The sequence below is a fragment of the Anser cygnoides genome, chromosome 18, assembly GCF_040182565.1.
Source record: "Anser cygnoides isolate HZ-2024a breed goose chromosome 18, Taihu_goose_T2T_genome, whole genome shotgun sequence".
NCBI classification, from domain to species: domain Eukaryota; kingdom Metazoa; phylum Chordata; class Aves; order Anseriformes; family Anatidae; genus Anser; species Anser cygnoides.
In genome coordinates this window covers 1,744,226-1,772,207 of record NC_089890.1, presented here as the reverse complement: position 1 = coordinate 1,772,207, position 27,982 = coordinate 1,744,226, and the positions used below count along the sequence as shown (strand labels likewise).

The 27,982-nt window shown below is 56.4% G+C and overlaps 2 protein-coding genes and 1 long non-coding RNA gene across 11 annotated transcripts in view; 2 read left to right on the top strand and 1 right to left on the bottom strand.

Annotated features, from left to right (window-relative positions):
• The first annotated feature begins 43 nt into the window (after window positions 1-43).
• On the top strand, window positions 44-2,921 carry SUPT4H1 (SPT4 homolog, DSIF elongation factor subunit). The gene is made up of 5 exons (XM_066979858.1): window positions 44-206; window positions 507-613; window positions 714-769; window positions 980-1,033; window positions 2,510-2,921. The coding sequence occupies exons 1-5, from the start codon at window positions 138-140 to the stop codon at window positions 2,575-2,577; spliced, it is 354 nt and encodes a 117-aa protein (XP_066835959.1). The 5' UTR covers window positions 44-137; the 3' UTR covers window positions 2,578-2,921.
• A 12,181-nt stretch (window positions 2,922-15,102) lies between these two features.
• Window positions 15,103-19,199, bottom strand: LOC106041055 (uncharacterized). The gene is made up of 3 exons (XR_007164872.2): window positions 18,897-19,199; window positions 17,454-17,629; window positions 15,103-16,403 (listed from the first exon to the last, which is right to left on the bottom strand). It is a non-coding gene; the product is annotated as an uncharacterized lncRNA (long non-coding RNA).
• A 214-nt stretch (window positions 19,200-19,413) lies between these two features.
• Window positions 19,414-27,982, top strand: part of TSPOAP1 (TSPO associated protein 1) — a 71,010-nt gene continuing 62,441 nt past the window's right edge. For 6 of the 9 annotated variants that reach the window (XM_066979853.1, XM_066979852.1, XM_066979851.1 and 3 more), the window contains exon 1: window positions 19,414-20,023. In XM_066979853.1, the coding sequence (XP_066835954.1) occupies window positions 19,727-20,023 (297 nt within the window). In that variant the 5' untranslated portion in view covers window positions 19,414-19,726. The remainder of the gene's footprint in view (window positions 20,024-27,982) is intronic. The other 3 variants (XM_066979850.1, XM_066979849.1, XM_066979857.1) reach the window with 2 other exon arrangements.

Sequence of the window (27,982 nt, the reverse complement as noted above, 5' to 3'; positions counted from 1 at the left end):
GGCGCTGCCCGCGGCCGGCCGCCCTCCCTGGCGGCGCTCTGCCGCCCTCCTGCGGGGCCTCGGCTGGGCGCAGCCGCTGCGGGCAGCCCCGGCCCGGCCCGGCCCTGCGCTTGCGCGGCGGCGGCGGCGGCGGCGGGATGGCGCTGGAGACCGTCCCCAAGGACCTGCGGCACCTCCGGGCCTGCCTGCTCTGCTCCCTCGTCAAGGTGCGCCCGGCCCCAGCCTCCCCCCCCCGGCCCCCCCCGCGCCTCCCCCCGCCCCGCCTGGGCCTCCCCGGCCCGGCCCGGGCCCCTCTCCGCCGGCCGAGGCCCGGCCCGCCCGCTCGGCCCTTCTTCCGCCTGCCCGGGCCTCCTTCGCGCTCCGCCGGGCCCGGGGCTCCCTTCCTGCCCCGGCACTAGCTGCCCTCGCTCCCGCCGCCGCTGCCCGGCTCTCCCCTCCCTCCCCAGCCGGCTCCAGCCCCTCCTGCCCCCGGCCTGGCCCTGCGCTGACGCTTCGGTCCCCCTCAGACCATCGACCAGTTCGAGTACGACGGCTGCGACAACTGCGATGCCTACCTGCAGATGAAGGGCAACCGCGAGATGGTCTACGACTGCACCAGCTCCTCCTTCGACGGGTGAGTGGGGCCGTGACCCGGGGCTGCTCGGCGGCCCCGGTGCCGTGGCACTTCGGCGGCACCGGGCTGGGAGATTCCCGCGCTCCCCTCTCTCCCACAGGATCATTGCGATGATGAGCCCGGAGGACAGCTGGGTCTCCAAGTGGCAGCGCATCAGTGAGTGTCTCTCCCTGCTGGTTTGGACAGGGGCAAACTGTTCTGCAGCAGACCCCTCTCTGGGGCAGCGGGAGCTGTTCTTCGGGCTGCTGCAGGGGTTTCTGGCTGCTGTTCCCGATGAGGGGGCATCTGTGCAGGCTGAGGCTGGTGGGGGCGTTTGCCCGTCTGGCCGCTGCCACGCAGAGCATCTCAGTGTTTTCTTTCCCCCAGGTAACTTCAAGCCGGGTGTATATGCAGTGTCCGTGACTGGCCGCCTGCCCCAAGGTAATGCTGCCGGCTTGTGTAGGGCACTCCTGCATGGATGGCAGCCGATGGGTTATTCTGTATACTAGCCATTGTATATTAGCCAGTTACGCTCTTGAGTGTATTATGCCGTATGTGATAAAATCAGCATTTAGGGATTCGGTAAACACTGTGTGTTACAAACACAGCGCACACCATGTGGATGAAAGGATTAGCCAGGTGACTGCAAAAAGACATTAAATGGGAGGCTGGGTTCAGGTGTTCTTTAGACAGGTTTTCTACCTGGAGTCATTCAGCAGTCTGTCTGCCAGAAGTTGGTATTAAAATGCTGCTGAATAAAACCTGTGATACTGGACAGCATCAGAGTGATAAACTGTGATTAAAGGGTGACTACAGAAAGTGGGCACATTTCAAGCTGTTCAGCTACAGGGGAACACAAAGGTTTGTCCATGAAAATGAGTTGTGCAGAAAGGGGTGCTGTTTGAAAAGTGATCTTGAGGAGGATGGTTGAGCAGATACCACTTCCATTGTAATACTGCGCTGTTGAGCTATGATGGGTTTCATTCATTTATAAATGGAGTATGCAGCGAGTTGGCCTTACCTTCATAAAGCAGAGATTACATTTTCCGTTTGGACAAGAGGCCCTGTCCTGTCCACAGCCCTAGATCAGACACCTAACCTGAGCCCCTTCCCAGGAGTACTGCAATCCCTCACGCTTTTGTCTGGAATCCTAGGCCCTGACCTGAGCTCCACTGTCTGTGTTGGGAGAGCTGGAGCATCATGAGGTTTGAGGCCTCCTGGCACAGCTTTGGACACTTCGGAAACAAGTGGAACATAGCGAGTAACGGCATGTGCTCCATGCAGCTGCAGACAGAGCACAACATGGAGCACAGGGCAGCAGCAGAAAGAGGGGGTACGTGTAGGAGATGCTCTTTGGCCTTGGTTAGTGTGTGTGGCATCCTCCTATCACAGGCAGAGGTGAGAGAGAGCTGGGGAGTGCAGGAACCACCAGCAGACTACACTCAAGGGCCTCGAAGGCTGTCATTTGTCTGAACCTGGTGTGTGGCGCTGGTGAGAGCTGTCCTGAACCACATGGTGCTATTCTGCTGACATTTCTTACAGGGTTACTGAGAAGGTGGAACATGTAGACAAGTCATGGAAATGACTGAGAGGTTTAAGAATTATGTTAAGAGCTTGGCCTATGCAGTATGGTCATAATATTCAGACATCTACAGGTAGAAAATAATGTAAACAAAATGTCTACCCAATTCTTTCCCAAGGCAAAATGAGAGTTGATGTTTGGGAGCTCTGTCTAGGCATTTAAATTGGAAGAGGGAACTTCACTCTTAACAGTGAAGTTTACAAAGTGTGAGAAGAAACTGAGAAGAAGATTGTTCAGTTCTTAATCTCTGCAGTGAAGGCTACATGATAGAGCTATCAGATTTTTTTAGGGCTCCTCGTAAAGAATACTGAAATGTGTTTGTCTCCTTGCTGCAGGGATCGTCCGAGAGCTGAAGAGCCGTGGTGTGGCTTACAAGTCCCGAGACACAGCTATAAAAACCTAAGGGGCTCTTGTGCTGCGTGGAGGATTCCCTGGTGCTCCAGTGGGCTGTTTGGAGGGGCAGCTGGCATGTGGGGCGCTGTTCTGAAACCTTTTAGTTGTAGTATGTGGGAAAATGAGCCTGGACTCAGAGGGAGCTTACTGGCTCAGCTTTTCTCGCTCAGTACCTATGGACTCAGTCACACTGCTGTCTGACGACAAAGAGCATAAAAATCTGTTAGATCCTTGACAGAGACCGGGAAAGAGGTGTTTAATGATGATGCACAAACATTTTATAGTTAGCATGGGTAAGAGGAGAGCTGGGACACGTCTGTAAATATTTCAATAAAACATGGTGCCTGGTCAGAATTGAGTCCATCTTGTATACTCAGTCACTAGTTTCACCCGCCTCTGAGTGCAGATGTATGAGGAAGGGATTTTTACTCAGTGCTGGGCCTGCCACACTGCTGGTGCAGTTCGGAGCCTGCAACAACCATTGTTTGTATACCATGGACCAAATTCCCATCTCTAGAGGAGGATCCTGCACTGGCTGAATTGGGGTGTCCATCACTAGGAATGAGCAGACTCGCAATTTTTCCCACGTCTCATGGCTGGATGGAATAGGTAGGGTGACGTAGAGTATTCCATGTGGAGGTAGTTATATGGAGGTCACAGTGCCCTGGGCCTGCAGGGTCCTGTAGAAGGATTGTGGAAGCAGACTTGAAGGACCTTCGATCTGCTCTTGGTGGCCTCCAGAGCCAGCTGAACCCAGCTGAGCCAGCTAGTGTGGCTGGGAGGCAGCGCCAGGCCTTACAGGAGGAGAGGTTGTTGTTGCTTCCACAAGCAGGCGTGGAAACACCCATCCAGCCTTGCATTTGTGAAGTTCTTGATGTCACTGTGTGTCGGGACTTTCAGCTTGAATAGTCTCTGTTCCTGAGAGATGGCGCTTGCCTAGTTTTTGTTCCAGTTCCGCAGCAGCTGCTGATCACAAAGGTGGTTTGTCCAAGAGCAGAGTCCTAGATCAGCACCTCTGTGAAATAAGCTTTTTTTTTTTGCTTTTTTTTTTTCCCTCTGAAGTAATCCTGTAGCTGAAAAGCCTGATTCTTGTGTTCTGTAAACAGATACTGGAAAACTGATAAAACCTGAAAGATGACTGATTTAGGAAGAAAGTGGCTGCAGCAAAGGGAGTGCATCACTGTTGGGGAATGTCAACAGGAGTACCAAGGCAACGTGCTTTTTGTCCTGCTCTGGTTTGTAGAGCTGGCCCAGACTCACACTGCAGTTCAAAGCAGAGCTTCCCACAGGATTTCGGAGCAGACATGCTGTCTGCTGACTTGCTCCCAGGTCCCTTGCCCACCTCCTAGTGCAGATCATCTTGGTAGGGAGAGCTGAGTCCTTTGTGGCAGAAAGCCCGTGGCTGGGGGCAGAGCCTTACCGTGCAAAGATGGAGCAGCATGTTCAAGTACTGGGGCAGAGGAGAGTCTTGAACCCAGCTTTCACACCTCCTTGGTGAATGTCCAGATCACTGAAAGTTATTTGATAATTGCCCTCCAGGCTTGTGTGGTTGCGGAGGCTGGTCGGGAGATGGACCTCAGAAACACCAAGGTCAGACCTGAGGGTGAGAGGTACAAGTGTCCTGTCAGGCTCAGGGCATGACTTCGCTGGGTGTCAAGACGGAGATTTTGGGCCCTGGAGGGCGTTTTTGGACCAGCTTTGCAGTGAGAGGCATAGGGTGCGGTGAGATCCCCCTGGGATACACTTGTCCCGTGCAGAAAGAAAGATTCAGGAAAGCTGCAGTTAGCGCCATCCCAGCTGCTGTATGAGGTTGATGAGAGCTCACAAGGTTCAGCTTAAAATGGGTCCGGGAGGATGAGTTGGATGGTTCTTTCTCCATCTGGAGGCAGGTGGAGCTGGGGAGTGAGATTTTGGCTCTAGCCAGCCTGGAAGGACATTGTGCATGATCTGGCTGGGAGGCCAGCAGAGGACAACTGTCCTGGCCAAACCCAGCCCTTGAAGCCTCGCAGCTCGAGTGCCACAGGGTGGCAGCACGGCTTTGTGGAGCAGGGCGGGAGCCTGGTGACGGGTGGGGAGTGAAGCTGCTGGAGATGGACCTGAGCAAGAAAGACCCGAGACACGTCTCCATTTTCCAGTACATCTCCTGTGCAGGGCCCCAGGCAGCAAGGGTTTTGTTCAGCTGGGCTCTGGGTGTGGGTCTGCGGGCACCGTGCTTCACGTCCCCCTCCATGGGAAGCTGCAGGAACTCACCGCCCAGGACTGAGACTTCACTTAGGAAATTACCCCCAAGGAACAGCATGCATTGTCACTGTGCCTCTCGGGGATGGTTAGGGGGCTTGTAAACCACACAAGCACCTCGCCTCTTGCTAGGAAGTGCAGCCACCCTCGATTATACAGAGTGAAGTCTGGTGGGAGCTGCGGTGCAAGTGGAATAGAGACAGAACAGCGCAGCAAGCTGGCCGGACGCCGGTGGTCTTTCAGAGGAGCTGCGCCTCCTCTGCCTGCAGCACATTGCAGTGCTTCCAAGAACCTGGTGCCTGTAATTGGGCTGGCTTGGTGAGCCGAGCCTCTTCCCTGCTAGCTCGCTCGCTCGCTCGCCCACGCGCACACTGCATCTCCCAGCCCACACCGCCCAAATGATTCATTGCTCCCAGGCTGCTCGAGCTGAGCGTTGGACCTCTGCAAAGTGCCTGAAGTGAGCATTTCAGTTAAACTCCAGCCTTGGAGCTGCCAGGGCTTTATAGCAGCAAAGGCAAATGGATGCAGAGCTTTATTTGCTGAGAAAAGTAGGGCATGGAGCTCTCACGTTGAAGAAATCAGGGGAAAAATGTGCAGCGGCAGCCTGGGCTGTAATCGGGAGAGAAAGCGTCAAGAGCTGTTGATCTGAGTCAATTCAAGACGGCTCCTCCCCCTGCAGCAAATGACGCCAAAATATCTCAGCCAGGCCTGCGGGCTGCAGGGCTGGCATCGCTCTGCCAGCGTTTGGGCACCTCCGGGAGCTGCCGGGGGGCTGGGGAGGGCAGCGGGGGCCAGGGGCCGCCCACAGCCCCGGCAACACCGGCAGGAAGCACGAGTGAGTGGATTTCTTCGTGCGGGTTTTGAGAACCGATACCCGGCTCTCCCTCTGGGCAAAAAAAGTGACTTTCCAAAACCGCAGAGCACACGGTGCCTCTACACGAGGCAGCTGCCGGCTGTGCTGGGAAATGCCCGGCCACGCTGCTCCCACCTGTGAGGGACCCTCTCCCCGCTTCACGTGCAGGGACAGGGACAGGACTTCGTGTGTGGCACTGTGAGCCCTGGGACCAGTGCGGTGGGCATTTGTCAAGGGTCTTGTAGGTGAGCTGGGCCCAGGCGAGCGACTGCAGATGAGAGGAGTCACGAGCTGCAGGCAGCTGTGCTCACTTGAACACCTCTGCAGGGGCTGTGGGCAAGGCAGGGTGGGAGCTCCCACCTCTGCCCCCAGCTTTGCTCCTATAGATGCTCTGCATGTACCATGCAGCCTCTGTTTCTCACCTCTGTGCTCATGTTAAGGCCAGGAGACAGAGTTGTTGCACAGGGGCAGCTTGGCAGGATCGGTCAGACTTTGCACTACCCCCCCCTCCCACCATCACTTGCTGGATGTGCCCTCCAGCTTGTGAACTCAACCTTTCCTCTGTGTCTGGGTGCTGGGAGTCTGATCACATACAGGTTAACGAACAGGGTGCCGGGACCCTTGGCTGTAGGTGCCAAAACAGATACGAAAACCCCAAGTCAAAGCTGTTTTCCTTAGTGAGTGGCAGGGAGCCGGACAACGGTGCAGGGGAAGGTGGCCTGAGCTGGTACCCCGTGGGATGCATGCTGGAGCGAGGGCAGCAAAGCCCAGGCTGTGAGCCGTTAACGTGGAGGCCTGAGGTCGGGGGGTGCAGCCCTGTCCCACCCATCACCCCCAGCCAGGGCGGGCTGGTTGGAGCCAGTGAGGCACCCAAGCATGTCTGATGTGGTGAGGACCAGAGGACGCTCACCTGCGGATGTTGGCAGCAGCAGTTTGGAGGGACTGCGGAGGTGGAGGTGTGGGGGTGTTACGGTAACCATGGCACGAGAGGATGGGTGCACAGGTTTCTGTGGTGTGGGCGGATGAGAAAGCATTTGAAGCATGGCAGAAATGAGGCACAGCCTCCACGTGCTGAAGCCAAAGGGCCTCCTGGTACACCAGTGGTGGAGGTGAGCAAGTAAGGAGCCGGGATGCATTCCCTGCCATGGCAGACAGAAATGTTGGGCTCTGATTTGCATTAGGGTCTCTGGGTGTTTGCCCCTCACAAAATGCAGAGGAAAGGAGGAGGCTTCACGGAGAAGAAGCAGGCTGGTGGGCCATCAACTCCTGAAGAAGGCCTGCAAAGGGCTTATGAAGAAGGGGTTGCCACCCCTGGGCTGCCACTGCTCGCATGCCTGGTGCTGTCTGCAACATGGCGGTCAGCTGCTTAATGGGAGACACCTGAATCCATTGGTCTGCCAACAGGGTTGGGGTTTTCATGGCTAGAGGGATGAGAGAAGCTGCTGGAGGGTCCCAAACCTCTACAGGCAGGAGACCTCCCAGCTCCCCACTCTGCTTCCGCAGCTCTGTGTCACAGGAAAGGGAGATGCCAAGGGTTGATGGGGCAGAGAGAGGTCTTACCCCGACAGTGGAGGTCGCTGGGGGTGCTGAGGGCATGTTTCCTTAAGGTAAACGGCCAAGCAAGACCACAGAGATGAAGTCACAGGAGGGATTTTGGAGCCTAACAGTGTCTATCACATCCCCCGCTGTCTTGGACCTCCTGCTGCATCCTGGTGGCAACCCCAGTCCTGCAGCTGGTCCTGATGCTCATCTGGTGGGTGCGCAGCCATGTGTCCTCCAAACGGAGGGACTCAGGTATTTCACGTGCCTATAATCGCCTTCATGCGGTCATGGAGCTGGATGGCATCTACCACCCAGACAGGCCCCAGCACCCATTCCCCATATCCCCCTTGCCCGGTCCGGCCCCTCAGCCGGGCCAGGGGCTCTGAGGCCACTGTCTCCACATCGCCCGCACGGTCCTGGGTGCCTGAGCCCCACATGGGCTATCTGGCTTCTGGGGACACGACGGAGACCCAAAGGTGCCCAGGGCCTCCCAGGGTGGTTGCGCCACCCTTGAACGGAGGTGAAGAAGGGGGGAACTGGTGTCGCCCTGCAGGGATGAGGCCCATGCGGCACCAGGGCCCATCGGGGGAGTGGGGCCTGGCCCGCCACCCCTTCCCCCACCTGCGGGCCGGTTGTGGCAGGTGACATGGAAAATGACGGGGCACTTTGTGCCCTGCTGGCGCCAGCGCAACGGTCCCGCGCCCGTCATTGGCGCAGACGAGCTGCAATTTGTCTATATATGGGCAAAGTGAGGCGCCGCGTTCACCCCCGTGTCCCCCGCGCCCGCCCCAGCGCGTCACTTCAGCTTTTTGAGGTTTCCCTTCGCGCTCTCATTTGCCTCCTGCTCGCGGCCTGTTTCACCCGGCAGTTTCTGGTTGACTCACTCCCAACGGCCGTGCTCCCAGCCCGGCCCCGTGCTCGCCACCAGGCCGTGGGGTCAGGCCGGCAGCACCCGTCCCTGCTGGCGGCCCACGCCAGCATCCTGCCCAGCACCTGGTGCTGCAGCAGCGGTGGGGTGTGGGTTTGGGGGTGCACAGCACCTCTGGGCTCAGCTGGGTTGCTTGGGGTGTCCCCTGGTGCTGGTGCGGGCTTCTCTGGGGATGGAGGTTCATTGTCTCCTGGGTCCTGTCCCCTGCCTCGAGCGCAGGCAGAGGGACAGAGCACAGGCAGCTGTAGGGCGGCTTGGGGCTGAGCTGGGGATGGATCCCACCCCATCCCAGCCCCTCTCCAGTGGGCGTGGAGGTGCTGCAGCTCTTCCTAGTGCAGCAGTCCTGGCCATGCTGGACAAAAGGGTGCCCCACAGGAGGGCGGCAGTCAATGCTCTGCCTGTCCAAAAAGTTCCCAGGAGCTAGCAGTGGTACCCTTGACTTGTTGGTGCAGCAAGGCCCCGGGAACATTGCCAAGTCAGGGGCCATGGGAGCCTCCATCCCAGCAGGGATTTCTGGGGGCTGCTCCTTGTGCTGCCCCCTGTTCTCCATTCTGCGCTGCTGCTCCATGCTCTGACAGGGAAACTGGTGGCTTGTGCAGGGAATGTAGTCATTAGGCTTCAGAGTGACATGAGGGAGGCACTTTGGTTCCATCGGGGTCTAGCAGGCGCTGCTGAATGGTGGCCAAGAGATGCTCCCATTTGCCTAAGTCACTGCAGCTGTGGACCCAGCAGCTTGGAGACCCCTTTCCCTCCGGCTCCAAGACCTAGAAGGGGGGGTCAAGGAGGATTTGGTTGAGATCACCCCTTCCTCTTCCTCCTATTCCTCCAACATAGATCTCAAGCAGTACGGCTCCTTTAAACATAGCACAGAGCTGAAGGCAGCCAGCCCAGCCACCACTTCCCCTGCGTGCAGCGAGCGCTGCAACCGCAGGCGAGGAGGGGAAGTTGCTGCAAGGCGCGATAAGAAATATCAGCGCTTTCGCAGCGCCCTGGCTGCGTGGCCTGACAAGGGCCCTTCCCCCTGCCTGCAGGCCGGAGCCGGCAGCACTGCTGCCCCCCAAACCCTGGCGCACGCTCCCCTGTGCTCACAGATACTGGGAGAGTTACTGGAAAAGCAGTAGCAACGAGGAGCAGGGACGGTGGCTGGTGGCATCCATGTACCATCAATGCTCAGGAAGGAACAAAAAGTGGGTGGCACCTGGGAGCAGGGGGATGCTGCGGGTGTCTGAGCCACATCTGGGCACCCTGAGACAAGGCAAGGCGAGAGCACTGCTGGGGAGTGGCGCCAGGTCCTGCTGCCACTGCAGGAGTTGGTACAGGTTGGGGGCTACAGCAGCTGACACCCTGGGGACCACCACGAGTCCCTGAGCACCCAAGGATGCAGAGAAGGACCTGGAAGTGCTGGGGGCTGGGTGCTCTCATGAGGTCCAATGAAGAGGAAATGCAGCCATTTCTGCCTCCCCACACCAAACCCAGAAAGTCTCTTGTGATCTCAGCCCTTCGGCAGCTATTTTGGCTGGGCGTGTGGAGTGCAGAGGGAACAGTGACTGGGGGGCAAGGCCTGGGTTAGAAACTCCCGTAGCCTCGTTTGCTGGTCGGTAAAATTAACCAATGGCCAAGGGATGTGGTGAGTTCATCATCAGCTGGAGACTTTCAGACCTCCTCATCTCAGCCCAAGTAACCAGATCTGCTGATTTCCTTCTTTTGGAGAAACAGAGAAGGCAGCAGATGACTGCTGCTGGAGGAGGAAACCAGCTTCGGAGACCCAAAATGTGATGTTCTCCCAGACGCACTCTGCTGCGCCAGGCGGGGAAAGAGGAAGCGTCGCCTCCCCCACTTCCCTGCTGGGAAGGCGCCTGTGGGCCCCCTGTGGGGGAATGGCTCCTGGGACCCGGATCCACATGGGGCAGGCAGCAGGCAGCCGGGAGCCCCGTTCTGGGGGCTCAGCCCCTTGCCCTGCTGCAGTCCCTGGGCCCCAGCATCCCCCAACACCAGCCCCCCTCCCAGACACGTGCTTCACCCTCCCCCTGACATCTTGCTCGAGCATGGTCTCTCCCAGCTGCCTCCTTCAGGAAATGCACTCCCTCTTGCCTTGCAACACCATTAGTGTTAAATGGACCTTTCCTCCAAGAAAAGGTCTTCTCCAAGAGCTTCAGTGCTTGTCTTCACCCAGCCCAGCCCCCTGTGCTCAGCAGGGGCAGGTTTGTCATCAGAGCAAAGCACACCACAAGAAGTGAGGCCTCAGCCCTGCAGTGCAGGGGAAAGTCCCTCAGCAGCACCCTGGAGACAAAGCTGCCTCCAGCGGCTTGGACAAACGCTCCTTTACTTTGGTATCAGAGCACGGGCCAGGTCCGAGGGGCAGCTGGCAGCATCCCCCCCTCACCACACAGTGGTGGCTTTGCCTCCTGTGACAGCACCCCACCACACTGGGGACCATCCCACAGCACCCTTGCATGAAAGCTTGGCTTGTCACCTCAGGGATGGGGTGCTGACTCTTGGGGGGGGGGGGGGGAAGTCTTTGGGTCAGGAATGACCTGCTCACACCTCATCCCCACCCAAATTGTTATTCAAGCATTTCAGATGTCCCCAGGAGTTATGGAGCAATTCAGGCTGGACAAGACCTCAGGAGGTGGCCAGCCCAGCCCAGCCCAACACGGGGACAGCCACACACGTGGTTGCTTTTGCTGCCAGCAAGGAGATGCTCGACACGTGCCTCGGCAAGGCAGAGATTCTCCCTTGGGTCTGATGAGCAAGATGTCCTCAGCCCAGGGACGTTGCAATGGGGAGACGTGGGATCCCTGGGGGGCACCCCTGGGCAGGGGTCTCTGCCCCAGGCACGTGGGGTGTAAGCAGAGGGCAGTGGGTCCGGGCAGCACCAGGCCCGGCCACAGCAGTGAGAGTCCCACAGGCAGCACGTGAGGGTGACTTGCAGCGTGTGAGGACCGGGGACTTGGTGCCAGGCCAGCCGCTGGGGTCCCAGCCCTGAGCCACCACATGCTGAACTGTGTGCACAGAGAGAGACAATTCTGTGGGGAGCAGCTCAACCTCGGTTTTGGGAAGGGTTTCACAGCAAATTCCTTGTCTGCCAAAACCCCCTTTACCTGTTGTAATCCAAACATATACTGTTCAGGCAGGCCAAAACTGTCAAACCACTGCTGACAGTACAGCGGCTCAGTTGATTTTGACTTTCCTCCTTCTCTGCCTTCTGCAAACCTTGCTAGTAATGTTTTTTATATTTCCTCCCAGATTATCAATGTAGAGAATGAATGGCAATGTCCTAAAGTGAGCATTTTGCACAGCTGCATGAAACCCATCCCATGGACCAGTGCACTCTCATTTACAGTCACTTTTGGGGCTTTAGCTCAGAGTTTTTAATCGGGTTTAATGGACAGCTTCATGTAGCACTGGCTGACTTTCCCCAGATCTGTGGTGGGTGCAAAGACTGCTCCCGGCCATGCTCCCTTCCTCTGCTCTGTGCTTCTCAGTGGCAGCGGAAGGAGAGCAAGGCTGGGAGACAACCCTTGCACCAGACACGCGGCTCTTTGCTGCAGAGCTCGGTGAGGAAATTGCACATGGCTTGGAGATGGCTTCTGTGATATGGGACCTTGGCTGGAAAACTGCTGCCGGAGTTCGCTCCTGTCCCGGTGCCATCAGGCGGTGACGGCTGCCCCTGCACAGCTCCAGCCTGCAAGCCAGCATTGCAAGAAGCGTGTGACCTCCCTGCAAAGCCAGCTTTCATTTTCTTTTTGGGGGCCTCGTGTTCCTGTTGGCCGTTATGGCTTCCTCAGGCTCGGAGGAAGTCTGGTATTGCAGAACACTGCATGGGGGAAAAGCTCAGGGAGGTTTCTTGGGCAACGCATTTCCTAAAGAGCAGGACTGGGGCTTGCAGCCCACTGGCGCCCACATCGCCTCCTGCTGCGCTCCTGCCGTGGGGCTGGGGGACTGCAGCACCCGAAATCCTGCAGAACCTCGTCCAGGGCTACCAACCCCTCCATAATCTCTGTGTTCAGGAAAGTCTTGCTCCTGCTGCAAAGATGGGGTGAGGGGACACAGTGGAGCCACATGGGGCTGTCCCCAGCCTCTGCACCAGGGTGGGGGGGACATGGTTGCTGTCATCCCGTGCAAACAGACTTTTTTTTTTTTTTGCACAAACATGTTTGTTGCTCAGCACAGCAAAGCCCAGGAGAGCGTAACCGGCTGCTCTGCAACGGCCCCCGGTGCTTCCGGCGCTCAGCAGCGGCCGCCCCTCGCCCCATGGCTGGGCCGGCTGCGGTCGGGCTGCGGGGTGGCGCTGGGTGGGACCGCGCACCGTTATCTCCTCGGCAGCTACGGCTCTTCCTGTGGTCGGGGCCACGTGGGCAGGATGGGGTTAAAAGAAGCCCCGCTCCCTGCAGGGGCCCATTGCTCCCCAGCCACCAGCACCCCGTAGAGCACCCACCCGCAGCACCGGCACCCAGCATGGGCCACCTGAGCCCCAACCCGGTAATGTACGGAGGGACCCAGCCAGCGGCACGGCACCCACGTGGCGCTCGAGGAGCAGTGGGGGCATGGAGGGGTCCTGGGGCCATGGCCCCCACCTGCTGCCAGGGGGACAGCGGGTGCTGGGGGCCGCCCCATGGGTAAGAGGGTCCCCCCCAGGGAGGAGGCGCTGCAGTGGTGGGCGGGAGGAGATGGGAAGAGCCTGAAGCAGAAGTGCCACCGGGGGGATTTCGGTGCCAGCGGGACAGGAGGCAGAGGATGCAGAGGCTGGCGGGGCAGGTGAGGCTGCTGCTGGGCACTGAAGCCATTCTGGGGGGCACTGGAGACATGCCGGGGGCACAGGGCTGAGGTCACTGTGGGGCGCAAGGCTCTGCATGGCCACAGGGGCTACCTGGTGTCCCCTGCCACGTGGCCTGAAGGGCAATGGGGACATCGAGGGGGTCTCTATAGGGGTGGCAGGCAGGGGAGAGGTGGAGGTCCCTGGGAAGCCTCCGGTCCATGGCACTTCCGTGGCCCCATGGAGAGGATGACTTCTCTGGAGGGGACAGAGTGTGGGATCCCCACAATAAGACAGGGCAAGGGGGACCTCGGTGACAGGGATGGGAGTATGAGATGGGGACCCTAGAGGGACTTTTAAAGGGTGGCCCCTGTAATGGGGATGGGGTCTCCACCATGAGGCCAAGGTAAAGGAGTCTTCTGCGACCACAGTGGAATTTAGGTGGTGTCTCCACCATGGGAACAAGGCAAGGCAAGGGGTCTTTGGTCCAGATGGGCTTTGCTGTGGGATCTCCACGATGGGACTGAGGCAAAAAGAGTCCTCTGTGACCCGAGTGGCGTTTAGGTGGGGTGCCCCCATGGGGATGAGGCAAAGGGTTCCTCTGTGAAGCAGATAGGCTTCGAGGGACAATGAGGGAGTTTATGGTGGGATCTCAAACTTAAGATCAAGGCGAGGGATGGGGTTTGAAGGCCAATAACAGAGTTTAATTTGGGATGTTTCCCATCAAGGGAGACAACTCAAGGGGAGCAGCTCAACCTCGGTTTGGGAAGAGTCCAAGGGGGACCTTTGTGAACAGGACAGAGTATGAGATGAGGGTCTCCCTATGAGGGTACGGCAAAGAGGCTATCTTTGCCCAGGATGGGGTTTGAGAGGGGATGATGGGGTTTGATGTGAGATCCCCTCCAGTGGGGACAAGGCAAGGGGGTTCTCTGTGGGCAGCATGGGGTCTGAGGTGGGATGCCCCCCTGGGGACGAGGTGACAGAGTCCCTTGTGCCCAGGATAGGGCTTGAGGGGGAATGATGGTGTAGGAGGTAGGGTGGCTGGGAAGGCAAGGCTGCCCCTTGTGCTCAGGGTGGGGTTTCAGGGGTACCAGGCAGGATCTCCCCCATGGGGAGGAGGTGAGGATGTCCCTTGTGCATGGCACGGCTCCCCAGGGCAGGAGGTGATGCCAGCAGGGGGTCCCTGTCCCCAGGGCAAAGCCAGCCCTGCCATTCGCGCCCCCTGGCCATGCTGACACGGAAGCATCCCCACGGCCAGGGCGCGCGGGGTGCAGGCGGAGGAGAGCACGTCGCCGGAGGAGAGCATCGCCGACACCGACTGAGAGACAGTGCAGTCACCCATAAAGTAGAAAGCACTACTAAACAGCACTGCAGGGTGTAGTGTTTCCTACTTTATGGATGAGTGTACTGTGGGCTACAGAGAAGAGAGCACTGCCGGCCACCTGCGGGCCGGCCACCAGCTGCGCACAGCTGGGGAGCCAAGGACAGGCTGGCGCCGGCACCACCACCGTCCCTGCTGCCACCGGGCCAGCACGCCTGGGACATGGGGCTGAGGGGCCAGGTAGGTAGCAAAGCCTGCGATTCATGCTTTTCTGCCCCATCTTCAGGTCACGTGTGGCAAAGTCCTGTGGGGAGCTGGGTGGTGGCGGCCATGTGCGGGCACGGAGAGGCGGGGGGGGGGGGCTGGCGAATGGCTTCGCGTGGCTGCACGATGGCAGGATGCTGCTAAATAAAACTCTTTCAGTTTTGACTTGTGGACTTTGTCTTTTTTATTCTATTCCTGGGAAATGCAAAAACTGGAAAAAGACACTTGCAGTGCCCCAAGGCCATGGCCAGCAGCTGGGGGGCACTGTGAGCTTGCATGGGGACAGGGCCCGGGGGGGGAGGCTCAGGGGTGTTAGAAACAGCACGAAGGACACCAGCACCACGCAGGGGGACTTGCGCCCCATGTCCGTCCAGGCTCATGGCAAAGTGGCCATGTCCTGCCGCAGCCCTGCCACCTTCACATGGGGAGGGAATGAGACACTCCTGTGGTCACTGTCCCCACACACACAGCCCACCCACGCTGTTGGCTCCATGTTCTGGCTTCCCAGGTCCCCAGTGCCCAAATGTCAGTTCCCAAACACCTGTGGGCATCCCCATGCTCGGCTTTGATTCCCCATCTCCCGGCCTTGGGAAAGGGACCTAAAAACAATAGAAAAATACAGTAAAACCACATTTTTTTCCTTTCCTTCTGTCCAAATTTTAATGGAAGGCTTCCACTTTTTGTAAAATTTCTTGTGCTGGTTTTAGGAGCACTTGTGGGTGGTTTTGTTGAGAACGGGATATTTTCCTTTCACTTTGAGTACCCACAGCTGGCCAGAGAGGAGTGAAGGGTTTGGCCTTCGCTTCGCTGTCCAAGCTTCCCAGGTTCTCTGGCTTCACGAGTGCTTGAAAGGGATATGGAAGGAAAAAAAATCGAATCAAAACTGCAGTCATGGTCACAAGGAGACAAGTTTTTAAACAGTAGAAACGAGAAAGAGCTAAAAAAAAAAAAAAGGAAGCAGCGCAGCCTGCCCCAAGCAGCTTTCATTTTGTTGCGTGCCTAAAAGGAAAACAAAGCTTGAGTTTACAGTTTTAATATACAGAAGTTTTGAAAGGTCATGTTCCTAATAATGAATATGTAAGTATTAGGCAACGTAAATATTGGATACTTATGATTGATGAATATTATGGTCACAAATATAAACCACCCAGCATTCACTGCCTGCAGAGACGTTGGAAACATATTTCTTGCTGAGAGCAGCAAAACAGAAACTGCAACTTTTTTTTTTTTTTTTTTAAACACAGCTCCTTTTTTAGTGCCCTCCCTGTGTGCTGAGTGCATGTTGGCTGGCTCCTGCAAGGAAACGTGTCCGTTCCCTACTGGGTGGAACTGCCAGTCTCAGAAGGACCTCGGCGCGTTTCTCCTCGCCCGGGTCAATGCTGTGGCTGCGGGGAGGCTGTGCAGCCCCCAGCCCAACGGGGCCTTGAGGGCAGTGGAAGGCTCCCCCCACTGTCTTCAGACCCACACAAATGCCCCAGTCCCACATGCACCAGCCTCGGTGCAAGCTGTGGGATTTCCACACTGCAGAACACGAGCCACCACATCTGTGGGGGGCTGCACCGTGCCCTGCGCCCAGCTGAGCTCATCCCCTTCCCTGTGGGGCTGCTTTTAGCTGGTTCCTGCGCCTGGTGGCCCCTGCCACACTGTGCTCGTGCATGCCCAGGGATGAACGCACCCCCAGCATGATGCTGTGTCCTACAAATGCACATTTCCCATGCAACAGTGCCCAGGAAGTCCTTGCAAGCATGGGCATCACAGATGTTCACGTCTCCTCCCCAGATCTGCACCAGGACGTGCCGGAGCAAACCCCCAGCCCTGGTGGCCCTGGGATGGGTCGAGGGAGGTGGGAAGCAGAAGCCGAGGGTCTCAGCTGGGAGTGGGCTCCCATTGGTGTCACCACGTGTCCTGGTCTCACTGGGGCTGTCCTCAGGGGCCTGCGGGAAAGGAGGATGGAAGCAGGTCAGTGCCCACCAACTGCCCCCGTGTCACCACCCCCGCAGCAGGGCACAGGTCACCCAGGGCTGGCACAGCCTCAGCCTCCTTCCCCAGCTGAGACCACAGAGAGCTACAGGAGCTCCCATTAATCCTTCCTGGCCCCACCAAATTCCATCCCCTGAGCCAGAGGAGAAGATCGATAGGACCCTGAGGACACTGATTAGTCTTAATTGCCCTGAGCAGTCTCATGGGGAGCCCTGGTCCTGGTTCATCTCACCTTGTCTGGAGGCTGCCAATGGACCCTGTTATCAGTGTCCTGCTCAAAACCTGTGGGATGGCTCCCTGGTTTTTGATGGCCCTGGGGTCAACATTTGGCTACTTATTTCTTCTCTGCCATGGAGCATGTCCACTCTTGCTGCTCCACAGTGGAAGAAGGCAGGAGGCCCTGGGGTCTGTGCAATCTGTACCTGCACCTTGGCTCCTTGGAGGCCTTCAGAGAGCAGTGGGTGCTGCTGGGGGGCAGCCTTTTTTCAGCTTGCCAGGCTTGAACTGTTGATCTCAGCCTCTCTACTGTCACCTGGTTTTCATTAATTGCTCAATGCCATTGCTTGTTTTCCCTAAGCCTGTCATTTCCTCTGTCTTAGGAGAGCTTCAAGTGTCTTTCTAAGGAAACACTTTGCTCCATCTCGTGTACATGGAGCACAGACCCACAGCAGGTGCTTGCATGACTTGGGGGACCAAGGGGTACCTGGAGGTGCCTGTAGCACTTTGTCCCCACAGCTCTCATGAGGACTTCACTCAGTCAGCTCAGGGAGCTCCCGAGCCACTGTGCCTTTGTTTAATAACCCAGATGGATTTCTCTTTCCTCCCTGAGAACGGTCCATGGCCCTGATTTATCCAGCTGGCTGGCCAAGGAGTAAGAGCACCTCCAGCTTGCCAAGCTCAGGAAGCCAGGATGCATCCAGTCTCTTCAAGGAGGGGCAGCTCATGGCTATGTGTTCAGTGTGGATGCCATTGATGTGCCACCATCTCACCTGACTTCATCTCACCTGACTGGGGTCTTCCGTAGGACTGCGGGAGGAGAAAATGGGTGCCTGGCTTGGCCCTGGCCCCTGATACTCCAGGGCAGCAGGTCCTGGGAGCACCATGGAGCCACGCGGGTCTGGCACTGGTGAGCAGGAGAAGCCTAGAGCTGCCCAGGAGGTCTGGTGATAGCAGCAGTTCCCTGGTGGGATAAGCAGAGATGGCTGTGGTGAGCAGCACATGGCAGTGGAAGTGCAAAACAAGACGTGTCGGAGCAGGGTTCCCAAGGAGGCTGTGCTGTTTGAGCAGCGTGTGCCGTGCGCTGCTCGCAACCACATGATCTTATCAGTGGCACGTTTCCCTTCCCACTGCTGGCTCTCGCGTCCTGCTAATTAAACCTTCTTGTTCTGTCTTGTCAGCAAGCTGTGCAGCACCTGGGCCTTGCTCTGCACTTGTGCAGCACCCGGAGATCCTGCCTGGCTTCTCCTGGGGAGGAAAACGGTCATGGGCAGGGACCAGGGGGATCCAGGTCTCCTCCTGGCAGTGGAAAGCGGTGGGACACATCCTGAGTGCTCCTGGAGGGGGTCACTTGAGCTAGTGATTGGAGATAAGCAAGTATCAGAAGATGCGGGTAGGTGGGATCCGCTGTGTGAAATTTTCCCTCTGGTCTGTTGGTCGTGTTCGCTGCTTGTGGCCAGCTTGGCGATGATCACAACAAACACTCTTTAAAATGAAGAGCTCGGAGATCCTGGATTTGGGTGACGGCAGGCTCTGAGGATGCTGCCAGATGTGGGACTGTTAGACCTGGTGCTAACTCCCCACAGCATCTAAGTGGGTCATCTGCAGTCTTTACAGTCAGCGGTGAGAAAACCGCTCTTGGTGGTGATGTCTGCACTGCCTGTGCTCAGGCAGAGCTGACACGCAGCCAGTGGCATCTGTTTCAGTAGGTGACACATCTGCACCCTGCACGTCTGGGTGTGCCCGCTGAGCTCCCACAGACAGTGCTCACAAAGCAGCCTCTGAAACGTGCATGCCAGCCACCTGAGCCTCCTGCGTGTACCTCACCTGGAGCCACGGCCACAAACGGAGCAACACCGTGACAAAACACTGTCTACCCCGCAGCCACGCATGCCGACGCAGCAGGCGGGGTCTGTCCCCAGCTGAGCAGCAGCAGCCGAGGGATGGCCAAACCGTGCTCTGCTGCAGGACAAGGCTGGGGCTGGGCTGGGGAGCGAGGACGAGTGGACGTCCTGGGGAACGGGACGGGGGCTCTCCCCGAGCATCGCTGGTGCTGTGTGGCCCACAGTGTGGGGTGGCCTCCATCCACGGAGAGCGAGACGGGCAGCAGGCACCTCTGTGGCTCTGCGCGAGCTTTGGTGCAGCGCTATGCTGCTAACTCTCGTCTCCTGTCCGTGCGCCTGGACCACGCCAACCCCAACAGCCCCCTCCCTTCCCACATCGCGGCTCACCCACCGCAGCCCCTCCGCGGGCTGGCAGGGCCCAGGCTCGCGTTTGCGGCAGCGGGTCGCGACGGTGCTCGGCCCTGCGGGGCAGCACCAGCGGGACACCAGGCGATCCCAGGGCCGGAGGGGACGGGGAAACGCGCGGGGCTCCCCGCAGAGGGACCCCCAACCCCCTGCGCCGGGGGGGGGCCGTGCCCGGGGGGGCCGCGGGATGGCGGCGGGGCCCCCCCGGCCCGCCGCCGCAGCCCCCGGCCGCCTCATCGGCAGGCAGCCGGCACCGTTCCCGCACCATTGCCATGGAAACCGGCGGGGCCGGCGTTCCTCCCGGCGGGGTGCCAGGCCCGGGTTCCGCGTCCACGGCTCGGCCGCGCGGCCGCCGGGGGCTGCGGGGCTCGGCGGGGGGGAGCTCCGCCGGGCCGCGGCGAGGGGCGGGCAGCGCCCGCGGCCCCCCACCGGCGTCACGGCGCCCGGGCCTCGGCGGTGCAGGGGGCCGGGGGCGGCGCGGGGGTCGGCGGGGCTGGGGGCAGCGGGCGGCCTTTGTAGGGTGCGGGAGCGGAGCGCGTGTGCGTGCGGGGTGGGACACGCGCACACGCGCAGACACGCGGGCACACACGCGCGCACGGACGCGCACACGCACCGGCAGCCGCCCGCCCGCCGAGCCGGCGGATCCAGGCGGGGACGGAGCCTCCCCGGGCGCGGGGATGCTGCCGCCGCCTCCGTCCCCGCCGGGCGGGAGCGCGGCCCGGGCACCCGCCGCCGCCGCCGCTCTGATGCCTTCGGGGTGTCCGCGCCGGTCCCCGCAGCTGCGGGCAGCCCCCCGCGCCGCAGCGTGAGCCATGGAGGAGCCGGACCCGCCGCAGACGGGCGACGCCGTCCCCGCGGCCTCCGCCCGCCCGGACGTGGCCCCGGCGCCGGCCACGCGTGAGGGCTCGGGGGGAGCCGCCGGCAGGGCGAGCCGCCCGCCGTCCCCGGGCCCGGAGGGGGCCGGAGCAGCCCAGCCCCAGGAGGGCTCCCGCGGCAGCCTGCGCGCCCCCCCGGCGGCCCCGCAGCGGGTTCGCCCCGCGCCGGAGCTCGTTAGGCCTCGGCAAGCCATGGACGGGCTCGGAAGCCAGCGGACGGACGGCCCGGCCCAGGTAGGGCGGCTGCCCGGCGAGGCGCGTTCCGGGGCGAGAGGCGTCGCGGGGCCGGACGGCCGCGCTGGGCCGCGGCCGAGCCACCCCACGGCACCCACCCCGCGGGGCCGGCAGCTGCCGGAGCCGCTGCCACGCAGCGCGGGCGAGGGAAGGAGCCGCTCCCCGCGCTGCCCCTCGGCAGGGATTTCCAGCTGCCGCCGGCCTGCTAGTGCCGGAGCTGGCCCCCGGCACGGATCTGTCAGCCCGGGGCTCCCCCAGCCCTGCGGCACCTCCTTGCTCCAGCAGCTCTGCGGGTGGTGAAGGGGACACAGTTCAGTGCCGCCTGCGTCCGGAGCATGCCCTCTTCCAGCGGGGTGGTCTGGAGGGGTTGTGGGCTTGGTGGGCGGGCGGGGGGATCTCGTCCCTGCAGACAAAGCAGGGCACCTCGAGGCAACGCGATGCCCAGCCCCTCGCAGCGTCTCTCTGAAAACAGCTGAAAAGGCTTCCTAGGAGCCTCACCCCCTCAATCCAGGCCACAGAAGTTCATTAGCTGGCCCCGTTTATGACAACTCACCCTCCTTTTCCTTGGGTAAAGTCACTCATCTTTCTGGGATCCCCTGGCACTCTGAGGTGACTCCGTGATGCTTTTAAAATAGGGAAGGAATAAGCTCTCAGCCTGTTCTTCCTGAGTGTGGGGAAGAAGAGGTGAGCTGAGCTGGCTGGGGTTTAGCAGGAGGTTTTTGAGCTATGCCAGTGCTGTGCTCCTGAGCACAGCTGGAGGGTGGCTGGACCAGCTCACAGGAGCAAGGGTACTGCTGGAAACCCACCAGGAGAGAAAATTGTTTCGTTCAAGCAGCCTCTTATCGGTCTTTTTTGGATGGCTGTTTATCGTGATGCTTAGGGAAATGCCGCATTTAACCACGCAGTCTGTAGTCCACCTCTGGTCACAGCTCTTGGTTGTTCCAGAAGCACCCCAGACAAAACCGGGGCAGCAGAATGGAAAGCATTTCTGCTCCCATCTCCCTTATCTGTCCATCCCAAGACTCAAAACAATTGTGCCAAACTTAACATCTCGTCTTGCTTCAGGAGAGCCAGCGGGTGAGGGAAGGGGGGAGCACCCTGTCTTGGTGTTGGTGCTCCTCGCTCTGGGGCTCAGCTTTATTCTGCCCCACAGGACTGCCTCACGCTGTCCGGGGAGGGTGGCAAGGGGAAGGAGATGGCGCAAAGAGGTCCTTGCGGGTGCTCCAGCAGCTGAAGAGCACCTTGTGGGGTGGGAGCCATGCACCCAGCTCTGGCTGATCCTGCAGTGGGTACCCCAGGCACCAGCTGAATGTGTGGGTGGCAGTGGTGGGGGCGAGGACCCCACTTGGTTTCAATGGCTGTGACTGCGGAGCATCCATCACCCAGTTTCCCTTGGTCTTTGGGCTGCTTTGACTTTTCCCTAGGATCCTGGGTGGTCCCGACATGGCAGATGACTATTTCCCTTCCCACTTCACGGGCTTGGCAGCACCATGGTAGTGTCACCACAGCACCAGTGTACCGAGTCAGTACCACGATGGTACTTGACATAGCAAGTGTACTGTGGCACCTGGTGGTACTGTCGTGTATTGTGTTAGTGCCATAGTGGGACCGTGGCAGTACCATGACATTACTGTGGTAGTACTGGTGATACTGTGGTGGTACTCGTGATAATGTTACATCCTTAACATTGCTGTTGATCCCCAGAAAGGTTAACTTGTCATCTCCTGAAAGGAAATCCAGCACTTCCTCCTAAAGTCAAGTGATATGAAAGGCTTGCAACTGATCTCTGTTTCAGATCCAACAGGGAGCTCCCCTCCAAAGCATGGCTCTTCCTGGCCAGGCTGGGACAAGCGCTACCAACGCCATGTGCCCTGCAGACAGAGCTGGGATTCCTTTAGGAGTCCAGGACTTCTGTCCTTGGGATGTCAGTGCTGCATTATGCAAACAGGGCAGCTGCCTCCAGGGAGTATTCTCCTAGTGTGTGGAAGAGCCTCCTGAGGGCTCATCACTGACAGAGTTGATTAAAGAGGTTGATTTTATGATGAAGCTCTTGTTGTGTGTACCAGCCTCTGCCACTAATGCTGTGCCATTTCCTCAGGGCCAGTCTAGGGGCAGATGTTAAGACTTTCTGTGGGTCAAGTTAATCTCAGCTTTCTGGCTTAGATCCCTCTGGAGTGCATAGGTTGGAGAGCTGCCGCCCTTCTCCCATATGGGAGCTGGCAAGGGTACTGTGGACATAGAGAAGTGGGATGAGGCTGAGGGGAACACCTGCAGCATCCCATGCAGCCTCTGTCTGGAGCAGAGTTGGCTCCAGAGCTGGATAACGTTGTTTAGGGCCTGTCCAGGCAAGTGTTTAATATCTCCAAAGACTGGGACCCTTCCACCTCTCTAACCCTGTCCCAAAGCTACAGCAGACTCCTTGAGATGAATGTTCTTCATAAGTCCTGTGGGAATTTCCCTGTGCCCATTTCTTCCCCTCCATTTGCTGTGCTTCTCTGCGTCCTGCAATGCACTGCAGGATTTCCTAGCTCCTCTGCAGAGTAACAGCAGAGACGTGCATCCCCCATCTTACTACTGACTAATGCTATTTGGGGGCTTGATCTCGTGAGTGTATTCTTGTTCCAAGGCCTTTGAAATCACTCTGGTCTTGCTTTCCAAAATTTCTGTGTAGACACAGAAGGGAAGAAAAGACTTTCTTGCTGAGCATCTCCAGGTATGGCAGGTTTAGGATCCCAATCAGAATAATGAATATCAGGGGAGAAAAACACTAAGTAAAATACTATGTAGGAAGAATGGGGTCAAAGTGTCACAGATACAGTCTGGTTGGAAACTGGAAACTTCTCATAATGCTGTCAGAACGGTTTTAGAGCATTTCCCGGAAGAGCTCAGTTGTCTGCATCTGCTGCAGGGTGCTGCCCTGCTGAGATCTGCTTTGGTCCTGGAAATTTGGGATGGTTTGGGGGTGGGTTGCTGAACTGAAGGCTTTTTCCTGATGCCCTAAATTGATAGAGGGGAAAGGAACAAGGTCGTTCACTTTCTGGATATTCTCTGTACCCTCCGTCTCCAGGATTAGTCCCCCACCAGCCTATCCAGCTTCATGTACGGATGGGGTAAGCTCAGCAGCTTAACCATCCCTGTTCTGGCATCTCATGAGCCACAAAGGCAAGGAGCATGGCTAGGATGCTCAGAGTTGGCTAACGTGACTACTTCTCAATCTCAGGAGGCCACTTTGGATCTGAATTTCTGAAAAGCCAAGCATGCAGCTTTCTCTCTGAGGTCAGAGGGAGCTAAGGATGTTCAATTACTCTGTAAAACCCAAATGAAGATGCTTAATCCAAGGAACCCCCAAATCAGTAGGAATTTAAATATCCACAGAAAAAAAAAAAAAAGCTGTTGCTCTCAATGGGACTTAACACAAATCACAGATACAGTAAGAATTATAAAATGCTGGTAAACATCCTCCATGCCAAGTGTTCAGGACAAGCTGCATTTAACAACAAGCTCAGTTCCTTTTGCAGGAATTCATGGTATTTTAAGAGCTTTGAACATTCCGTAGATGAAAAACTATTCATTTAATGCCTGAGGACGCGTACAGCTGCACCCCTGACTAAAAGGATAGATCAGCAAAATAAAATATGGTAGGAAGTTGAGAAGGCCTTCCTGGGTACTGAGGCCAGTTCTGGCTGTTATGGACACCATTTCAGAGAATCGCAATCAGAAAAAGATCGTACTCCATCTTGCTCAAAGTCTGAGTAAATTAATTTTTCTTGGCAACACTCAGCCTCATGCAAATGACTTAGTGCCATTTTCTGCAAGCATTACGAACGTATGGCCAACTGCAGATAGCTGTCTGCCATGAGCACCCAGTGTGATTTTATTTGTAGGAATGAATGGAAGAAAGCACAAAGCAAGACTGTTTGGAAGGGGAAAGTGATTTTTATTTTACTTATCTTTCTGTGAAAGCTGACTCTACTCACCTGTATTGTCAGCACAAAGACATGTCCAAATGGCTTGGAAAGGTCACTTCTGTGGGACATGGAGGACGAGGGACACCAGCCCATTGCCTCCTCACTGTGTCCTTGGATCCTCTGGACTGGTGATGACAAACTGGTTTGGGGAGTTGGCTGTTACTGCACCACGATCTTTTGTCTCAGCATCTTTCTCATTTCACCCTCTGTACATTTTCCACAAGGGAACTTGCCAGTGCCTTTGCTTCTTTGTTTTGGGTGTCCTGCAGCTGTAGTCCCCCTTCCTGCTGGAACAACATGAAGAGATATGGCACATGCAATGCCGGCAGCCTTGTTGGCCTCCTCCTGCTTTGAGTACAGGCTTTCTGCAGCTGAGCAATCTGTTTAGCAGTTCTTGGAAAATACCCTTTTGGGCATCAGTTTGTAAGTCTTCTGCTGCTCTTGCCATTCACATTCCTATATTGATCACCAAACAGTGCCTTTGGCTCTTGTGAGCAGTGCAAGGAAATGATTTCTTTGTCCTCCATCTACTTGTTAAAGACATTGGAGATTTGGGGCTCATCAGTCCAGGACAAAATCTTAAAATCACATTTTGGCCAGTGAATTCTTGCTCACTGCAATATGTAAGAAACGCTGTTCCCAATGTGCCAGAGTCTGGGCAATCAGAACATTTTTTAAGCAAATATGACCCAAGCAGAAAAGGTGCTCTTGGCCCCTGGGAAACTGCGAGTAATTCTGAAAACAGACACACATGGTAGAGAACTGTGGGGCAGATACCTGGGCAAAAACTGAGCTCTGCATACAAAATCTGCCACTCTAGTTCTATGATGTGTCTTCCAGGGTTCAAGAGGGCATCCATCTCTTCAGAGCTGAATGCATTAGGTAATACAGTCTCTCTACTCAATAAAAGCAGCTTGTGAGACCACAAACACCATTGCTGAGGCTCCGAAGTAGGAAGGAGACTGGGTATTAACTTTTCAAGCTGTGGTCCTGCTAGAGGGCAGTGGCACTTCCTCCTGGGGTAGGGATTTACTGAACTGCAGTTCCATGGCCTCCGGGGGTGAAGCCCTGGCAAGCCCCAGGCTGCTCGCTGTAGACAGGAGCCTCATTCCCACATGCATTTGTCAGTACCGTGCCTTTCTTATGCCTCTCAAGTCTCATGCCTTTACAGGGAGTGGTTCTTTGGATTAGAGTTTCTGTTACAAGAAAGATGAGATATCAGAGAACAATCATCCCTGCTCCAGCCATCAAAATACCAAACCTGGAAAGAGCTAAATTTTATCACTCTTCCCCAGGTTTTTTTGCATACTTACAAAATAGAATTATCTGACATGTGGCATCTAAAGAGTCCAGATGCTCCATAAAGACCTTGGGGCTGCCTGGGCTGGAGCCTGCAGTGCTGGGAGCTGCAGGCTGACCTTTGTTCAGACCTAAACAACAAAAATCTCCAGCACCTTGTGTAGGAAGCCAATACCCATGTGTTTAGCTCAAAGGATGGGCAGTGCAGATGAGTACGCAAGAAGTAGAGGTTGAAGCCACCCGTCTTTCTGTGTTTGCACTGAGGATGTTAACACATTTACTTCCCACTTCTATGTGTTGCTTTTGTCTAGTGTAAATGTCATTGCTTGTGCCTGCTTCTCTGCAGATTCAATGACTTGCTCAGCAGCACCTAGAAAATCTGCAATGGAAGAAGAAGGCTTGGCTGTCTTGGCTCCGTTGGTCACCTGAGTTTTACAAACAAACTGTGTTTTACAGCATATACCCTGACTTTCATATATTTCAAGCTGTGCAATGAAGAGAAATAATCTCTTCAGTTTCTCTCTGCAATGAAAGCAGAAAGACTATTAGTCTCCCCTTACTGTGGCGGGGATGGAGCACAATCCTGCTTTACTGCTGTGGGGCTAGACCAAATCTTTCCGAAAGCTGCTAAGAGAAAAGCGAGAAGCTTGTACCTCAGTGCTAATTGGGCAGCTGGCAGAAGAGGCTTAGTACATGATTCTTCCCTGTGAAATGTGGGCATCTTTCTCATGAGGTGTGTAGATGGAAAAGGCCCCTACAAGGGACTTAGGGGTGCCCAAGGATCCCAGAGCAACCCAAGGGCAGGAAGGTCGTGTTGTTGTCATACTGTGTATAACCCTACGCTGTAGGTTATCTGCTAAACAAGTTGGATCATATCCCAGCAATCACCAGCTGCATTTTCTGGCTGCATATCCTGCATTTGCAAAAAGACTTGCATTTAACATGGAGAGAGGTTGGGTTGCAGCTGGGAAATCCTTCATGGGGCCACCCACACTGTCATGCCTCTGTGTAAGGCAGGTAACTCCCAGCTGGAAGAAATGTTGGTTAAAGGTCTCTGGACCACACTGGAGAGCAGGACAAGGAGCAACTCCAGTACAGATGCTACCAGCAGTCATTCAGCTAGATGAGCGCCTGCGCCCTTGGCAGGACCTTTCCACTTCAAGTGTTCCCACTGGGTCCATCCCACACAGGGCTGCTTGCTCTGGTCTCTGTGCTGGGCTTTGTGGCACAGGGACAGGCTGGCCTTGTGGGGACAGAAAAGGGTTTCTCCAAATCCTCTGGCTCTCTCAACCGACTGATCTGTTTTATGTCTGATCATGAAAGATGAAGAAATGCATGCACAGTATGCCAGGAATAGTTCAGAGCTGCTTTTCCAGCAGCCTTGTGGTATGAAGGTATCATTTTCTCATCTACTTGCAAAACTTCTTGTATTTTGGATTTGCTGTTAAAGGTGAGAAATTGCTCCATATTGTATGCTGGACCTGACTGCAGTCTTGGATTCTGCCTCTGTCTCGGGATTTTATTTTCCACTCACATTCCTAGTCTCAATGCTGCAAGGACTTTAATTTTTCTCCATCTGGGAAGACTGGAGAAGTTGAGCTTGTCAAAGGACAGCCCAGCCAGGGTGATCAGGGCTATCAAGCTGATTTTTCTCCTCTTGGAGCACCTGATTTTGTTTTTCTGGGACTGATAATAGTGCTTTCATAAGAAACTTCAAAGATAGAGAGGACATGAATTTGTGAGACTCCAATTTTAGCTGCATGTCTCATTTTAAATACATTGTGGGGAACTTAGGACAAGCTGGCAGTGGTCAGAGGGTGTGCAGAATAGGATGCCTTGGAAAAGGTGTAAGAAAGAACAAATGTAGAGTGAATGTTCCCTGAATATTCTCCTAATATCTTGCAATCTGTGGCTCCAGCACTCCCCATGCTGGAGGCAGTATATTTGAAATTAATAGCCTCGGATGGATTTTTTCTTCCGTGAATTCCTTACGTGCGGTGATAAAAATCAGATAAATGAGGAAATCACAATAAATAAGATTGTGTTTGGAAGAGGGATGGGCAGCAGAAGAAAATGCTGAATCATGGAAACAGGAGCTGGCAACGCACAGGGCAAGGAGCTGGTGGGGAAGTGTCATGAAGTCAAAGAAAGAACATAGATGTTTGTGTCTGAAACCAGGAACCTGGTGCAAAATGAAGGAAGCTGTGGGAAACAGGCTGCCTGTCAAAGGAGTGGCAGAGTAACCACGGCTGCATCCCAGGCCTGTCTCTTCTCTCATACCTTTAACAAAAATAGCCCTTTTACCTCCATGCAGATAATGCGCACTCTAGCGCAAGGTGTCCTCGCTGTGCCGGCAGTGGCAGCTGATGGGTTTTGCTCTTGCTCACTGACCGAGCAGGAGGTGATGCTATTTTTGTCTTGCTTTTGACGTGCAGTGAGGGCACTGCAGAAGAGCAGCCTACAAAAAATAACTTCCATCTACAAGGAAGCCGATTCCACTGAACCTGGATGGAAGAGGAGAAAACGGATCGGCAGTGACAGGTTTTATTTCCAAGTGGCAAGGATTGAGAATTTAAGGAGACTAATTACCAAAGTCAGCTGGAGTGAACAACTGTAGGGCTTTGACATGATGGAGGCCTGGAATTTAATGCATGACAGGTGACAATGATTTCAAACAAGGGAGAGGTAGTGG

Coding starts and splice junctions, on each gene's coding strand:
- SUPT4H1 (XM_066979858.1), top strand. CDS start 138: ATGGCGCTGGAGACCGTCCCCAAGGACCTGCGGCACCTCCGGGCCTGC. Junction 614..713: donor ACCAGCTCCTCCTTCGACGG/GTGAGTGGGGCC, acceptor TCTCTCCCACAG/GATCATTGCGATGATGAGCC. Junction 770..979: donor CTCCAAGTGGCAGCGCATCA/GTGAGTGTCTCT, acceptor TCTTTCCCCCAG/GTAACTTCAAGCCGGGTGTA.